Here is a 16,742-nt window from a genome sequence, read left to right on the forward strand (position 1 = left end):
TGTGGAGTATTGCATTTTGTTTTTCGTAGTCGAAAAGGGGACGTCGACAAGGCGTGTCTGTAACACTATCCCTATAGTGACGTGCAGTGTACCCACAAACCCTCATGCGTCGAGGTCCCTCAAGATTGTTTTTTTCTGCCCAGTTATTGGTCGCCTTTATGCGGAGCTCCTCGAGAGACATTGCGAAATCATTTCCTCGACCCTTGGTCGTTTATTATTATTAACTATCACACAGATCCCTCCCTCGACGTAGCTGCCAAGCTGTTCTCCGCCGAGCAAGATCTTCGACGGAGGAACGAGCGGAGGAGATCCTTCTGCGCTGCCGAACACGTGGCCTGGCCTCGCCGGCCTAACCCAGTAGGGAGAATGGGGTTGTTGGTCATTTATTTGTTTCACTCTGAGAATGCCTTTCTCTTTCCCCTCCCTCTCTTTTGAGGTCGTAATCGCATTTCATGCCCTCAGCTATGGAGAGGACGCCCTCTAGGTTTTGCCCGCGTTGCAAGGGCAAGTTTACCTGGAAGGACAAGCATAAACGGTGTAACCGTTGCTTGCCCCTCGATCACAAAGAGGACGGCTGTGCGGCCTGTAAGTTACTTAAACCCAAAACTTTAAAGGACCGCAGGGTCAAAAGGTGGGCAGCCTATGCGATGTCTAGGTCTGACTCCTCGCCTGCTGCCGCCGCCGCCGAGTGTGATGAGGACAGTGATTACACGGCCTCCGCAACGGAGGTTGTTGACCTCTCGAAAGAGCGTTCCCGCTCCTCCTCGTCCGTCCCCGGCCCCGACAAGCCCGGCTCACGCCCCGCTTATGGGGATGAAAACCCCGGCGACAAGGACGAACACAGAAAAACACATAAGCACATACCCCACGGCACGCATTCGTCGTAAACGAAGGCAGCCATAGCGTCAACGGAGGCGTCGGGTCCACTGGCGTCTTCCGCCGACCGTAAGGGTCGCAAGCCCGCCACCGGTTCCGCGACTGGGCTTCCTGTAAATAAGGATTTCCGCCTCGGCAGCGTTTTCAATTAGGATTGCCAATAATAATAGATTGTTGGCAAGCTATGCTGATGCTCAATGGGGGAAAGCTTAAGCAGGACATCGAAGAAGCCCCTGAAGAAGCCCCTGAACCTCTAAGAACTTGCTTATTGGCTACAGTTACTGAAGGAGCTCTGGTCAACCAGAGCATCATTAAGAACACTCTTGATGCGGCAGAAACTGCTGGCCGTTCTTTGGTGCAGGGAATTCTGCTGAAGCGTCACGTCTGGCTTCGCAATTCCGGTTTCTGAGCAGATAAAAGCATCAGAAATACGATTACGGTGAGTAATGTATCCCATATATATATTTCTGAGGCTTGTGGAATCTGCTTAGATCACATGCTGTGCATAGGCCGACATCTAGTGGAAGCTGCGGAGTATTACAGTTTGTTTTTCGAAACTCGAAAATGGGCGTCGACACAGGGCGTGCCAGTAATACTATCCCTAGTGTGACGTCCACTGTACCCAAGATCCCTCACGCGTCTAGGATCCTCAGATTGTTTTTTTCCGCCATACTGGTCGGAAGCATTTGGCGGAGTCCCCTGGCTTTAGCCATACTTTTGCTAGAATTTAAAATAATATTCTATTGACATCCTTTCCCACCCCAACGTCGAACTTCGACACTCGACGCCGGCTGGAGAAGAAATCGACCGTCGGCTGCTGCACGACGGATTTGGGCCTCGGAAGGCCGCTGGCCTCGGCCCGGGCCTGGTAGGCCGCTTGCCTCGGCCCTGCAAGTAGGGAGAGTGGGGGGTGGTACATACTCTGCACTCTTGATATATAGGTACACCATATACATTTCCTACACTTAACAGCCCGCTGCCTCAAGGTGCGTATGGAGGGTACCCCTTTTCAATTCTGCCCCAAGTGCAATCGCAAATACCCTTGGGTCGACAGGCACGCCACGTGCAATCTCTGCTTGCCGAGGGACCACCCCGAAGCGAACTGCAGAGCGTGTAGTAGGTTTAAACCTAAGACACTTAAGGACCGTTCGACGAAGCGTTGGGCTCACCACGCCAGGCAGGCGGCCATGGCAGCGGAGGGCGCCTTCAGCGATGGCAGCGACGCCGTACTTTCGGACGGCGAGGGCATTACGGCGTCGAAGGACCGCCGAGCGCAGGTCCCCGACCTCGGAAGGTCGTCCAGCAGGGCGGCTATGGGAAAGACCCCCGGCGACACAAGCACTTCACATACTACACACACTAAACACACTAAGTCCAACCGAGACTCGACGACGTCGAATTCTCGGAAAGAGGCACAGAAAGAACGGTCCGAATCGGTGTCCTCTGGGCGCTCTCGATCAAGATCGCCGCATGACTCCAGGCAATCATCCACTCTTGCCAAGAGTGCCTCGCTCCCTAGGCTAACAGAAGTTCGATCGTCGGAAGACGAAGACGACTTCCACCCCCAGGCCGCGCTCCAGGAGTCGGAGCCCGCAATTAAAGCCAGCGAGGCCCCACGCTCGAAGGACAAGGACACCTCTCCCGATCCTCGACGCCAGGCGTCGAAAAACTCCGGAGCCACTAAGGGACAGGGAAAACATTTTTCTACGCACGGGGAGGGGGGAAAACAGCAGAAGAAACTACCTGTACATTCTTCCACACCTGTGAAACACTCCACCCCCCCCTAAACAGACAGACAAGCCCAGGTCTGCTGATAGGTCCACAACCAGCAAAGCTACTCAAGATAATTTCCTCTCGTATGATCCACAAGGGGCCACACCCTCAGGCTCTACTGATCCTATCCCCCCAAGTAAGAAGGCCCAGTTTGAAACTCCAATGAGGTCCGAACCCTTCGAGGTACAACCTTACGCAAGACCATACTCACGGTATCAAGGAGAGGCTTCCTTTTGTGAAGACTAAGAATTTGGGTTGATAGAAGAGCAAACCGGGACGGGCTACTATGGGGATGATGAGGACCAGGAGGAAGAAGAGGATGACCCGGAAACATACAGAGTAGATACCCCGGTAGAGAACGAAGCCCCGGTTACCGACTCCCCGGTCGATAACCAACCCCTCCTAAATGAGGTTCTCGCTCGCGCAGCAGAACATTTCCACATTGACACCCACGGTGTACAGGAGGAAAGGGACTTCGCAGAAGAGTTAGTAGGAGATAGGAGGCCTGTGGCACAGACCATCCATATCCTTAAATCCATTCAGCGGAGAATAGATCCGTCCCTGGTGAACCCAAACCTCAACAGAGCAGTCAATCTCAGGGTTGAAAAAATTTTCATGGCAGCTCAGTCTGACCCTCTCTATATAAGAGGACATCTGAAGCCAGACTCCCTAGTTGTCACCAACACTCGTAAGAGGGCTGGGACACCCTTGTCTTCGTCAGAAGCTCCTCCCGACAAGTAGAGCAAAAAAACTATACGTTTCGGCAGGAAGGTAGCCTCAACGTCCGCCTATCAAGCAAGGATTGCTAACTCCACCACCCTGTTGGCCAGCTACAACTGCCATCAGTGGGAAGAAGTCGCGGCTCTCATAGCCTCTGCTCCTGAACCGTTAAAGGGCCAATTAGCTCGGATTTCCGCAGAGGGTAGAGCCGTGTCTGGTTGCATTTTGAAAGCAACCTTCGACGCCGCGGACAACGCAGGCAGATTGATAGCAGAAGGTACTGTTATCAAGAGACATGCGTGGTTACGGCAGTCTGGTTTTAAGGCAGAAACTCAGGCATCATTGTTAGACAAACCGGTGGAAGCCGATCTGTTGTTTGGTAAGGCGGTCGAAGACGCACTGAAAAATGCCAAGGACGAATACGAGACACTCAAATCCCTTGGCCAGTTAACCAATAAACCCCCTAACCAGAGAGGGAATAGTAATTTTCGTCGCCCACGCGGCCAAAATTCCCAGAGAGCATCTAACTATTCCCAGGGGCAGGTTACACAGTGGAACAACAACCAACAGTCTACCCAGGGTTACGGCAGAGGTAATAGGAGAGGTCGTGGTAAAGGCAGAGGCAGCCCCAGCAAGGGAGGCGGCACGCCTCCACCAAAGCAGTGACGCTCAGTTCAGGGTCCCTTCTCACGCAACCCCAGTAGGGGGACGCATTTCAAACTTCACCCAGGCTTGGGAAGGGATCACATCAGACAGATGGGTGCTGTCAACAGTATCCACGGGATATTGTATAGAGCTACTGCAGCGTCCCCGGAACCATCCTCCACGACAAAGAGTACACTCCTTAGAACATCAGAAGATTCTCCTCGAGGAGATCGCCATTCTTCTACAAAAGGACGCGATAGAACTAGTCCCGGGACACCAGGTAAACAAGGGTATTTATTCAACTTACTTCCTTGTGCCAAAGAAAGACTTGACAATGCGCCCAGTATTGGACTTACGGCCTGCCAACAAGTATGTCAAGCCCCAAAAATTTCGTATGACCAAGCTACAAGAGGTAATCCCCCTCCTAAAAAAGGGGGATTACATGGCAACCTTGGATATGAAAGATGCTTATTTTCATATTTCCATGTTCCCAGCGCACAGAAAGTACTTGCGCTTCAAGATGGACAGTCGGCACTACCAATTCAAGGTACTGCCCTTCGGGATAGCTTCAGCACCAAGGGTATTCAGCAAGGTACTGGCGGTGGCGGTTGCACACCTACGCAGGGAGGCAATCCCAGTGTACCCTTATCTGGACGACTGGCTCACAACGGGGGAAACCCAAGGAATTTGCAGGACAAACATTCAAAGGACTATCGACCTCCTCCACTAGTTAGGCTTCTCATTCAACGGGAAGAAGTCAAGCTTGGTGCCAAGCACCTCAAAACAATTCCTAGGAGCAATCCTGGATACCCAGGAGGGGTTGACCTTTCCTTCAGAAGAAAGAATTCGGAATATACTACTGCAAATTCCGCATTATCAGTCCGGTCAACAAATAACGGTACGCAAAGCAATGCGTTTACTGGGCATGATGGCGTCATGCATTTACCTGGTCCCCCACGCGCGCCTCCGCATGCGTCCCATGCAGGAATGGTTGGCTAAACAGTGGTCTCAGGCAAGTGGTCAGTGGCACGATCTAGTGGTCGTTTCGCCAACACTGGTACAAAGCCTTCACTGGTGGACAAGAGAAAATCTCGCACAGGGAAACCCTTTTACGATCCCGAAGTACAGGCAGTAGTCACTACAGATGCATGTCTGACGGGGTGGGGAGCTCACCATCTCCACCACACAGCTCAGGGTCTCTGGTCTCACTCAGTGGCCAAGAACCACATCAACCTGCTAGAGCTTCTGGCAGTATTCAGAGCGCTTCAGGCGTTCGAGCCCCACCTACTAAACCTGTCAGTGCAAATCCGGACGGACAGCACAACAGCCATGTTCTACCTGAACAAGCAAGGAGGGACTCGCTCGCCAAATCTGTCCAAGCTTGCCCAGAAAATCTGGATATGGGCACTCAGACGGAACATTTTCCTGTCATCACAACATGTTCCAGGGGAGCTCAATTCCCTAGCGGATGCTCTGAGCAGAGACTCCCTCCCAGAGGAACACGAATGAAGATCTCTTCTCTCAGTGGGGTTTCCCCACTATAGACTTATTCGCCACAAGCGAAAACAAACAATGCCCAGGATTTGCATTCAGGTTCCCCCAACCAGACTCCCAGGGGAACGCTCTGTGGATGAACTGGTCAGGGATGTTTGCGTACGCTTTTCCACCAACTCCTCTCATCAGGAAAGTGGTGAACAAGATGAACAGGGAGTCGATGACGCTCGTCCTAGTTGCTCCCATGTGGGCAAGACAACCGTGGTTCACACACCTACGCAGGATGGCGGTGTGCGAGCCCATCAAACTTCCAGCCTGGTACAACCTACTGTCCCAGCACCAAGGTCAAACAGTGCACCAGCAACCCAACTCAATGAACCTGGCAGCATGGCTCCTGAGGTCATAGAGTTTGGACACCTCAATTTACCACAGAGGTGTATGGACATCCTAAAGGAATCTAGCAAACCAAACACAAGGCACTGTTACTTTGACAAGTGGAAGAGGTTCGTTATCTGGTGACAGAGTAGACAAATCAACCCAGTTGATTGCACTCCTTCCACCATTGTTACATACATGCTCCACCTGCTAGATGCAGGATTGGTTTTTAACTCACTGAAAGTACACCTGGCAGCCCTCTCGGCTTACACCACTTCCCATAGCAAGGTTCCGTGGTGGAAAGCACCAGTAGTTAAAGCCTTCATGGAAGGAGTAAAGAGACTTCACCCTCCTATTTCAAACCCACCACCAGGGTGGGACCTTAATGTGGTGCTAGCCAAGCTCATGGGCCCCCCTTTCGAACCCATGCATAAAAGCAGTCTCAAACACCTGACTTATAAAACGGCCTTCTTAGTAGCTATTACTTCTATAAGAAGGGTCAGTGAAATTCAGGCTCTGTCAGTGCAGGATCCCTTCTTTACCATCCATAAAGACAAACTGGTTTACGCACACACCCTAGGTTCTCGCCTAAATTTACATCAAAATTCCATGTAAACCAGTCCATCGAGCTTCCGGCTTTCTTCCAGAACCCGCAAAGCTCGGCTGAGGTGAAACTACACACCCTAGATGTGCGTAGGGCGTCCTCTACTATGTAAATAAAACCAGACCGCTAAGGAAAACAGATCAACTGTTTGTCTCCGTAGCTACAGGCAGAGAGGGGGATCGCGTCTCTAAAGGTGCCATCTCGAAGTGGATTTTTAACTGTATCCAGCTGTGTTACTCACTCTCTGAAAAGACTCTGCCTTTTACGCCAAGGGCCCACTCTACTAGAGGCATTGGGGCCACTGGCTTTCATTGCAAATGTACCCCTTGACACCATTTGCAAAGCAGCTACTTGGAGCTCTATTCACACTTTTACTCAGCATTACTGTATTGACACCCATTCCAAGGCAGATACACAAGTGGGACAAGCGGTTCTAAGACACTTATTTGCTCATGACCCTTCTCACATCCCACCTCCTTCTCCTGGTACTGCTCGCTAATCTATGCACAGCATGTGATCTAAGCAGATTCCACAAGCCTCAGAAGGGATACATTACTCACCGTAATCGTATTTCTGATGCTTGTATCTGCTTAGATTCACATGCGACCCACCCTTCCTCCCCTCCGAGAGAAGGCGCTTGATTGCTTGTAGTCTTACCTTTCTGTCTATCTGCTTGGATTATCTGTACTCACGCTACTCCTCATGCTACCTCATGTCAGAAAAAATACAATCTGAGGATCCTAGACGCGTGAGGGATCTTGGGTACAGTGGACGTCACACTAGGGATAGTATTACTGGCACGCCCTGTGTCGACGCCCATTTTCGAGTTTCGAAAAACAAACTGTAATACTCCGCAGCTTCCACTAGATGTCGGCCTATGCACAGCATGTGAATCTAAGCAGATACAAGCATCAGAAATACGATTACGGTGAGTAATGTATCCCATATATTGCCTTGCCTTATAAATAAAATATTTTTATTAAAAAAATTAGTGTATGGACATTCTCTTTATGGGTATTAACAAAGAAAAGTATACTTAAAGAACCTGGTGAGCTTGAGGAATCCTAACAGTACCAAAGTCATGAAGATGCACCTGAACACCCTGACCGTAGGGCTTAAGGAAAATCTCCCTAACAATTGTACGGAAGTCTTTGAGAAACTCAGAACTAAGCTATACTGCACACCCAGACTGACCGCAGTGCTACAAGATCAAACGCAAAACAAAAATGTGTTTAAAGTTGATGTGCTCTTCTTGTCCTATAAGGAAAGCTTGCATTAGGGGGGAAGTGATGCGAGTGTATGGACGTATTTAATTGACAGTGCATGCTACTTATGTAGTCCTTCTCTTCCTTCTCTACAGGCCACAGAAGCGTTCATGGTGCTTCTGCTGCAGGATTCCTACTACTGCACTCTCCATGCCAAATGAGTCACACTGCATGTTCAAGACCTACAACTTGTACGCCACTTGCGCGGGCCCATGTTTGAGATGCTGTCATACTAATTTTCTTCGGGCAGTTCGTGTGTGTTTTTTAAGTTGAGAATTTTGCATTGCTTTTAATGTTCCATGCAATTCTGTTGTATACTTTTAAGGTCTGCTGTTTGCAGTGCCATTCAGCTTTTCACTGTGTGAATTCTTATCTCTGTTGTTCCTGCTCATCGGTCTTTCCGCCTGCCTTTTTTGCAAAGATGGCTATCCATATGTTTCCACATTTTACCCCTCTCCGCTGCTTCCTCCTTTCTCCTCTTCTAATCATCATTTCTAGATTCCTATGTTTTATTTTTTATGGAATGATTGTATATTGTAAGTAAAAATGTGCATTTATTTAATTTGACTGTGTCTGTCAGCAGAATTGTTAATGGGGTGCACAGTGCAGGGGAATAGTACAGGTTGGGCCCATCTAGTCTGCCTATTGCAACATCAGTAGACGGAGATCGCCATAAAAGTGATAATGAATAGCAGATGCAAAACACAAATGTGTAAGTTGGGGAACAACACAAATTCCTTGTGACTAGTATGTGTAGTTGCCAATTATTCTCCCTGGCATTTTATCTTACTTCTGGTAGGGTTGGAATCCTACATTCTGACCAGGCTGTTGAGGGGTGTAAAAGGAACAGTCACCAAGGACAACACATGGGTGGACTTATAAAGATTACGGACGATAAAGTGTAGAAATGTTTAAGTGCAGGTACGCGGTACAGCCAGCAGGGTTAGGGATGTGACCATGATGGATGAAGTAATAGTGTGGAGGCAGAGAAAGTGGGGGACACTGGCATGTTAGAGGCGTGGGGAAAAATGTTACCTAGACGGCAGGTCAAGAGGGTAACTGAGGGGAGTAGGTAGACTGGTTTTGAACAAATCTGTGTGGTCTGTTTCTTGGCTGTCTGGGGGGGGAGAATTGCATGCAAGTTGAGCAAAAAGAGAAGGTGCAGAAGTGTGAGGCGGCGCAGGGAGAGTGAGGTGGTTAAGGAGGCAGAGTGGAAATTATGAGAAGGCTTGTAGAGTTTGGAGGAGGAGCGATGCAGTGGTGCCTTACAGTGGATAGGTTTGTGAGTCAGGAGAAGACATTTAAATCTTGTCATGTTTTGTATAATTTGCCATCCTGTCCGGTGATTGTATGAGGAAGTAGGTGCGAAGTGAGGGAGTGCATCGAGTCCTGGTAGCAAAGTTAATCTTGTTGAGGGCAGACCAAGTGGATGCAGGCACAGTAGTCTTCTTTAGAGGGACCAGAATGCTTAAGATATGCTTGGTGGTGTTGAAGGGAAAGAGGTGCCTGATTTTCTTAATGTGGAACACCAACAGGTAGAGGATTGAAGCCAGTTAAGGACTTGATTGTAAATCCCAAGGAAAGGGAATTAAGGAGATCTGAGTGATCGACAGGGTCATAGGCAGCAGACCGGTCAAGGCGAATTAGGATGGAGGATAGGCTGGAGTGCTTAGTAGAGGCAAAGAAGTTGGAGACCTTAATGAGAGTAGTTTAAGGACAGGTTGAAGAATTTGGGGAGGCCACTAAAGGGGCAATAATCTTGACTCGCTGATGAGCAAGGGGTTCTGATTGGGCATAAGAGGGGCTAGCCTTAATCGGTATAAATCGGACTTCAGTTGAAGAACATCCTAACGTGCTCCGAGACCCTCTGGGTAGAGCGAGCACTGGACAGAAATTCAACAAACACCGCCTTCCAGTTTACTACTTCCGGGTTAATTTGGGTATAGAAGCAACTTCCTTCGGGTGTCCATTTGCCTCGGCGTAAGATGATTGTTTGATGTGCAAGTTTTGTGCATACAATGCATACCTTTGTCCAACGACTAATAAAAGCAGATGAGTTTCTCACAAAGGATCCTCTGTGGGTTTATAAGTCTTGGACTTCAGACATATTGGACAGTTTAAGGTGAAAATTTGCCAGTCAGGAGTGAAATATTTAACCATTTCTGGCTTTTAGACTCATGACAAAAATGGTATGATTAACATTTTTTTGTATGCATTTGTGAATGTTTGTGTACTTGGGTGTACCTTGGGCAAATGTGCAGTTTGGCGGCACTGAAACTAACATGGTGCAACCCTTTGGCCAGCATGGGCAAATGGTGAGACGAATGCAGGATTTGATTTTGGTAATAGCTGCATGAAAGGTGGGCAATACAAGTGTATATTGAAGACAGGTGTTTTTGGGAGGCACTGGCTGCTTGAAAATGTTTTACAGGGGCAATGCTAGCATGTACTGAGAGGAGCCTCATTACTTTCTTTGAACGCAAAGCATGGAAGGAGGGGGTGAGGGGAGCAGACCTCATTATTTTAGGAAGAACCTTCTTGAAATTGGGAGATATACCGTTAGGAGAGGCCTGTTATTTTTATCTCCCTCTGGGGACTGGGAGCATCACCACCTGTTAACAAAGTGTTCCTGTGTGCTGTTGGTGACCAGGCATCTGTTGGTGCATTTCATGTGTGCCATGCAGAGCAAGTGTAAATACTACACGATGACTCTGTTTTTCTGAAATTTTTGCTGTGAAAAGCAGGATTTCAACCTATTTAAAATGTATCGGGTGGGGGGGCACCAGCCTTACTAGAATAGTTCTGGTTTGCTTGCTCAGTTCAATTCAGGGAACACTTTCACACCTTTCCACTTTACAAATTCACCAGCTGAAAGTGCTTCAGGATGTGTCTGAGTGGGGGCATGGAAGCCCTCGAAGATGGCTAGTTAGGCCCTGCTAAATTCTTTGACCACTCATTGGGAGAAACAGATTTTCCACATTAAACTTTTTTCTTTTTCTTCATAGTTCAATTTCCCCCCTCTGGTCAGATTAGAATGTGTTTGAGATTTTGGTTGGATTGTGTGGTGTTGGATATGGGTTTATTGGTTGAAGGTAGGATGGGCGTTTGTTGGTGAATGGCCTTGTATATGATGCACAGTCGTTTGAAAGTCAGTCTCTAGTTTATTGGTAGTGTAATAGATTTTTGTCTTAATGGGATGAATTTGGAATTTGGCTGTATTTTCTTACCGCAAAAATATTGCCGGTAATTTGGTGGTAAATTAGTCTTGCACTTAGATTGGGTTTGGCATCACATTATTTTAGTGATCACAGCTTGTTTGCTTATATTGGTGGCAATTTTAGTGGTATTTTGTTTCGCAGTAATTATTTCTGTGGTATAGTGGTGAGCATGGTTTTCTTCTTTATACTGTAACCCCATGATAAAACAAAACTTTCCTTTCTATTAGAATACCTTTTAGTTGTCTGTAGAGAGCCCCAGACTTATGCACTGTTAGAACCCAATAATTTTATTCAGAGCGCCACCTACAGTTTGTGGCTGGTATCACTGGCTTATCTACAGCCAGTAATCTATGTGCCGTTAGGCATTACTGGCTCATGGACGTCCAGTAATCTATATATCATATCAGATTCCTTCCCATCAGCATGCAAGGAAGACAGACACGCACACACACACACCCCTGCTTTATCACTGAATATTATACATACATACACACCTGCTTTATCACTGAATATTATTTTACCTGCAGTAGTAAATTGACAAATGCACAACTGAACAGAAATGAACCTCGCCTGTATACTTTATATATATAAATGACTTCACTGATGCAAAAATGACACTAAATCGCATTTGTTTTCATGGATACTTATTACATTGAATCTTATTTAAATGTCATCAAGTCTTACCATAGATACATTGCATCATCATCTGAAATACAAAAGAAAGCAAAACGGAACAAACAAGCCTTTTGAAACATGGGTTAATGTTCCCACATTCTGAACATGACGAAAAATAAACATGCAGTGATTTCCTAACCTTTCTACACTGTAATAAATCTTAGCCAAACATACGGCATTCAAATGATCCTTGCTCCACTCGCAAAGGCAGGCCCAGTGTTAGCGCGAAATGATTCTGTAATTTTGTGTGGGGAGCACCGGCGAGATATCTCTCACAGCCAGCCCTCTGACCCCCTTGGAACACTGTCAGTCTTCTCAGCCCAGCACAAACTAACTCTTTCCCCGCATTTCTTGTCCCAAGAAACCTTCTGTCATTCCCCTTTTGACGTTTCTTGTCTGCCTATAATTTCCCCCAATCAGGTAAACAAAAATGTGTCTTGTATCAACCCTCATGTTTAGAACAATGAGAGCTGTAGGCCTCCCTGAATAAATGTTTCATTTTGCTTCCTGCTGCCCCTTTCCGTTTACAGTTAGGAGAGTGGGGGTTCGAGCTTTTATCTTCTCTTTGAGAATGTCTTTCTTTCTCCCCTATCTTTCCCTTGGGGTTGTTATCACCAGTTATTATTGCCTCAGCTATGGAGAGGACACCTTTTAAGTTTTGCCCACGCTGTAGGGGCAAATACACTTGGAAGGATAAACACAAGCTATGTAATCGTTGCTTGCCCCTCGATCATAAGGAGGACAGCTGCGCGGCCTGTAAGCTCTTGAAACCAAGAACTCTTAAAGAACGAAAAGTTAAGAGGTGGGCGGACTACGCTATGTCGAAGTCAGTTTCCTCACCCACCGCCGCTGTTACAGAAAGTGACGAGGAGGGTGATAACTCGACGTCCGTTACGGAAGTCATTAACCCCCAGAAGGAGCGCTCGCGCTCCTCGACGTCCGTCCCCAGCCCCGACGGGCTCGGCTCACGCCCTGCTTATTTGGGAAGCCAAAACCCACCCACACACAAAAGACCAAGAGAATGGCCCCAGGATGACCCTAGGGTCAAGATCCCTAGGCTGTTTCCCCCTTCTACAGACGTATATGACCTCACTGAAGAGGAGAAATACCTCCAGGAAGATGAGGAGTGTTTGGGTGGAGAGGAAGAACATGAGGAAGAGGGGTTTGAAGAAGATCCTTACACTTGTGCAGGAGTTTTTGAAGAAGATACAGCTACCTCGCAGCCCTGGCAATCCCCATCAGTGCAGCCTTGGCAATCCCCATCAGTGCACTCAGACCCTGATGCCTTTCACCCTTCTCCTCCCAAGGATTCACCTATTGGAAACACCTCTCCCATAGATGACCAACCTTCACTTAATGCACTATTGCGCAAGGCAGCAGCGCATTTTGAAATAGACAAAGGGGAAACTCTTCCTGACATAGACTTTGTAGAGAAAGTTATTAAAGAAAAAGCCCCTGTTAGTCTATTCCGCTCCTGGCTTCTATAAAGAGAAGAATAACTCCTTCCCTTTCCAATCCTGCCTTAGTCAGAGGGGTCAACCCTCGGATAGAAAAGCTCTTCAGCCCTTCGTCCTCTGACCCTGTGTACATCAGAGGACATTCTATTCCGGACTCCCTCGTAGTTACTAATACAAGAAAAAGAGCGGGGGTACCACTATCCACTAGTGAGGCACCACCTGACAAAGAGGGTAAGAAGCTCTATGCACTTGGGAAGAGAATCACGACCTCCGCCGCCTTCTCAACTAGGATTGCAAATAACAATTCCCTACTAGCTAGCTACGCAGATGCACAGTGGAGCAAGCTGCGCAGCGAAGCAGAGGACGCACCAGAACCCCTGCGTTCACGCCTGTTAGCTATAATCTCAGAGGGAACTCTTGTAAACCAGGGCATCGTAAAGCACTCCTTAGATGCCGCAGAGACGGCTGGCCGTTCCCTGGTTCAAGGAATACTTCTCAAACGCCATGTCTGGCTGCGCAATTCGGGATTTAAGCCGGAAACCCAGGCTTCCCTGATAAATAAGCCCATAGAACAAACACATCTGTTTGGGAAAGCAGTTGATGAGGCCCTAGAACATGCAAAGAAAGAGTTTGATACCATCAAGACTCTTGACCAAATTTCTAGGCCCCCTAACAGACGCGGCTATGGCAATAGACGCTCCTTTCGTGGCCAACGCCAGCAGCAAAACCAACAGCAATTTTACTCTGCTACCAACTGGCCCTCTAACCAGGGTAACAACACCCAGTTCAGTCAAAGAGGCCAACGCCGTGGCAAAGAAAGAGGTCGCAGCTCCAGCCCCAAAGGTTCCACGCCCAATACCAACAAATGACCCGAAGATTCGGGTCCCCTCCCATGCATCACCGGTCGGGGGCCGGCTAACATCGTTCCTATCAGCATGGGAGGGAATATCGTCAGACCGCTGGGTTTTATCCACCATTGCCCACGGATACTGCATCGAATTCAACGGTTCCCCGAAGTACAGACCCCCACGGAACCGACGCATGACACCGGAACACCTCACCATCCTTCTTCAAGAAGTAGAAGAGCTACTGAAAAAAGAGGCTGTCCCCCTATCTCGGGTAACAGAAGGTATTTATTCAGTGTACTTCCTTGTACCCAAAAAGGACTTAACCATGCGCCCTGTATTAGATCTGCGCCCAGCGAACAAGTTTGTCAAACCCCAAAAGTTTCGTATGGTGACCTTGCAGGAAGTAATCCCACTGTTATCACAAGGGCATTACATGACAACACTAGACATGAAAGATTCATACTTTCATATTTTAATGTTGCCAGCGCACAGAAAATACCTCAGGTTCAAGATAGAGAACAAACACTACCAGTTCAGAGTACTACCCTTCGGGATAGCATCTGCACCAAGGGTATTCCCGAAAGTACTGGCAGTGGCAGCGGCCCACCTGCGCAGGTTATCCATCCCGGTATACCCTTACCTCGACGACTGGCTCATAACAGGGGATTCTTACGAAACATGCTTCTCCAATACCCAAAAGACTGTAGACCTTTTGTCCCAACTGGGCTTCTCCATCAACGAAAAGAAGTCCAGCTTAGCCCCCAGCCAAATCAAACAATTCCTAGGGGCTCTAATTCGAACAAAGGACGGCCTCGTCTTCCCCTCCAACGAGAGGGTCCAAAACATGGTGTTTCAGATCCCCCATTATGTGGCAGGCCGAGAGGTGACGGTACGCAAAGCAATGCGCTTGCTAGGGATGATGGCGTCATGTATTTATTTGGTACCTCACGCGCGCCTGCGCATGCGCCCAATGCAAGAGTGGCTCTACAGCCAGTGGTGTCAGGCCAGCGGACAATGGGACGATCTAGTGGTGGTCTCGCAGGCCTTGGTTCTCTCGCTACGGTGGTGGACAAAAGAAAACCTTTTATTAGGGAAAACTTTTGCCACACCCGCAGTGGAAGCCACTCTAACCACAGACACATCCCTTACAGGATGGGGGGCTCACCTATCCCATCAGACTGCTCACGGATCGTGGACTCCGAGCTTAGCATCCAAGCATATAAACCTGCTGGAACTACTAGCGGTGTTCAAAGCACTGAAGGCCTTTCAGGAACACCTACAAGGAAAGACAGTGACGGTCCTCACAGACAGCACCACAGTCATGTACTACCTCAACAAGCAAGGGGGCACTCACTCTCCAGGACTGTCCAAGCTGTCCCAGAATATATGGAAGTGGGCTCTCAAACACAACATGTTCCTACTATCACAACATGTACCAGGGGAACTCAATCTGCTAGCAGACAAACTCAGCAGAGACTTCCCCCTGCCCGAAGAGTACGAATGGCAATTGCATGAAGACATCGTCTTAGACGTCTTCACGCAATGGGGATTCCTGGAAATAGACCTGTTCGCAACTATGGAGAACTCACAATGCCAAAGTTACGCCTCCAGGTACCCCCAGAACCAGTCCAAGGGGAACGGTCTGTCGATTCAATGGTCAGGGAAATTTGTTTACGCCTTTCCCCCGACTCCCTTTCTCAACAAAGTGGTGCACAAGATGCACCAGGAGCAGGTTACCATGATACTAGTGGCCCCAATGTGGGCCCGGCAGCCATGGTTCGCTCACTTGATGGAGATGTCCCTATCTCCCCCAGTGAAACTTCCCTGCCCGTACAACATGCTGTCACAGGACAAGGGCAGGACACTGCATCCATGCCCTCAGACCATGAACTTAGCAGCCTGGCTGCTGAGATCATAGAATTTGGACATTTACAACTCCCGCAGAGATGTATGGACATCCTAGGGGAAGCCAGAAAACCTAATACTCGCCACTGCTATTCTAGCAAGTGGAAAAGATTTGTGATCTGGTGTAAAGGTAAGAGCATCAACCCGGTTGACTGCTCTCCCACTAACATTGTTCTGTACTTGACCCATTTACTGGATTCAGGTCTAGTGTTCAATTCCATTAAAGTCCACCTAGCGGCACTTTCTGCATACACCACTTCCCAACTTAAAGTGTCGTGGTGGAAGATACCAGTTATCAAGGCCTTCATGGAGGGGGTAAAGAGAATACACCCTCCGATAGCTAACCCAGCTCCCGGATGGGACTTAAATGTGGTACTTTCTAGACTCATGGGCCCTCCTTTCGAACCCATGCACAAGGCAACTCTTAAAAACCTCACTCTTAAGACTGCTTTCCTAATAGCTATCACCTCCATTAGGAGAGTAAGTGAACTACAGGCTCTTTCTGTACTAGACCCCTTCGTAACAGTTCACAAGGATAAGGTGGTTCTACGCACACACCCAAGGTTTGCACCAAAATTCATCTCGAAATTTCATGTAAACCAGTCAATAGAACTACCAACGTTCTTTCAATACCCTTCCAGCTTGGGAGAAAAAAGTCTGCATACACTAGATGTACGCAGAGCTGTCATGTTCTACATGGAAAGAACCAGACCACTGAGAAAGACTAATCAGTTCTTTGTCTCTGTGGCAGCAGGAAGAGAAGGAGATGCCGTTTCAAAGTCCACTATATCTAGATGGATTGTTCAATGCATCACTCTCTGTCACACTCTTGCTAAGAGAGAACTACCCTTCAAGCCAAGAGCACATTCCACTCGAGGCACTGGGGC

General features: G+C 48.2%; 1 protein-coding gene across 1 annotated transcript in view; it reads left to right on the plus strand.

Moving 5' to 3' along the window:
- The window catches only part of LOC138520674 (histone H3-like centromeric protein A), a 248,912-nt gene extending 240,595 nt beyond the window's left edge, over positions 1 to 8,317 (plus strand). The window contains exon 5 of the mRNA XM_069632951.1: positions 7,848 to 8,317. Coding sequence (XP_069489052.1) covers positions 7,848 to 7,913 — 66 coding nt within the window. The 3' untranslated portion in view covers positions 7,914 to 8,317. The remainder of the gene's footprint in view (positions 1 to 7,847) is intronic.
- The last annotated feature ends 8,425 nt before the right edge of the window (positions 8,318 to 16,742 follow it).

This window comes from Ambystoma mexicanum, chromosome 13 (assembly GCF_040938575.1).
Source record: "Ambystoma mexicanum isolate Mex_15411 chromosome 13, UKY_AmexF1_1, whole genome shotgun sequence".
Lineage (NCBI taxonomy): Eukaryota > Metazoa > Chordata > Amphibia > Caudata > Ambystomatidae > Ambystoma > Ambystoma mexicanum.